The following is a 1,338-nucleotide window of genomic DNA, read 5'->3' as shown; positions in this document are numbered from 1 at the left end:
AATTTTGATTATTATGAAATTGTACTACCCACATGTTTTAACCATATTTCTGTCACTTTTGGTGTCTGTTGTACAGCTCTGCCAACTGTACAACTGTTTAGGTTCCACCAAAAATAAACTGCAAACCTGAATTCTAAACAGAGAATAACTTTAGGGACTTTAAAAAATATGAGCAATTAATCCAGATTCTGTATATTGAGATTTGAGGATTTATATCATATGAGTTGGTAAGGAACTGTGCAATATGATTAGTGATGACAGATGATGACTATGAATGTGAAAAAGATTTGATTTGCTCCTTCACAGAGCTCTCTGAAAGAGGTGGGGTTTAAAGTACTGATAACACCAGAGTTGATCTTCTTGAACTTCAAGTCTGTTAGAAAGAACATAAGGAAGTCACACAATGATTCTCCATTCTGTCATTCTGCTTTCTGCCTTTGCATGTAAGTATTTAAGTATTTTTGTAATTTGCATCTAATGTATGCATCCCTGAATATTTTATATTGTATTTTATGCTGACACGTCCAAAATTAATATTTAATTTAAAAACCAGTTCCTAAAAGTTTTCATCTACTTTTGCAGATGCAACATATGGAAATGAAATTAATCCAACCAAATCAGAGGAGTTTGCTGATGAGGGTTCAACTGTTAAATTATCCTGCAGTTATTCATCTGCTTATACTCTTTACTGGTACCGTCAGTATCCCGGATCAGCTCCTGAGCTCATTGTGCTCATCTTTGACAGTGCAAAACAAGTTGAGGAGTCTAAGGTAGATTCCAGATTCACAACCAAAGTCATCAAAGACAAAGAAAACCATGTGGATCTAGACGTCTCCTCTGCTGCTGTATCAGACTCTGCTCTGTACTACTGCGCCCTGCAGCCCACAGTGACAGGAAACACAAGAACACTGTACAAAAACCTGACATAACTATAACTCTACCTACTACTAATCAGAGTGGAGCACATAACAATCAAGAGAATCACATTCCCAAATTGACAACTGAGAACAAAAGCCTGATAAAATACATTCAAATGTTTCAATTGAGATATAATAACTATGTACAAATCCAGCGTTAAAGAAAAGAAAAAGTTCCTGAGTGACTGTATGACTCAGTTCTAGAAAGTAATTTATCCAAATAATTTTGATGGAAGACTTTGACTCAGGAACTGTCTCACTAGATGTGTGAGAACGGTGCCTTAGTTGCCAATTGTTTACGCAATATTAGGTAAAAGTTTTCCGTAAAAGTAAAATTTCACAGCTTGAGATGGAAACAGCTAGCCTAATGATCACATGTGCTTCACTTTCATTCAGAAACAGGCAGCTCTACTGCAGACTG

General features: G+C 36.0%; 1 gene segment (V, D, J or C); it reads left to right on the top strand.

Moving 5' to 3' along the window:
• The first annotated feature begins 254 nt into the window (after positions 1–254).
• On the top strand, positions 255–929 carry LOC141344479 (T cell receptor alpha variable 18-like). The segment is given in 2 exon segments: positions 255–321; positions 583–929. Coding segments are annotated over 2 exon segments (414 nt in total).
• The last annotated feature ends 409 nt before the right edge of the window (positions 930–1,338 follow it).

The sequence above is a fragment of the Garra rufa genome, chromosome 10, assembly GCF_049309525.1.
Source record: "Garra rufa chromosome 10, GarRuf1.0, whole genome shotgun sequence".
NCBI classification, from domain to species: domain Eukaryota; kingdom Metazoa; phylum Chordata; class Actinopteri; order Cypriniformes; family Cyprinidae; genus Garra; species Garra rufa.
Note: the sequence above shows the minus strand (reverse complement) of the source record. Positions and strands in the feature narration are given on the sequence as shown.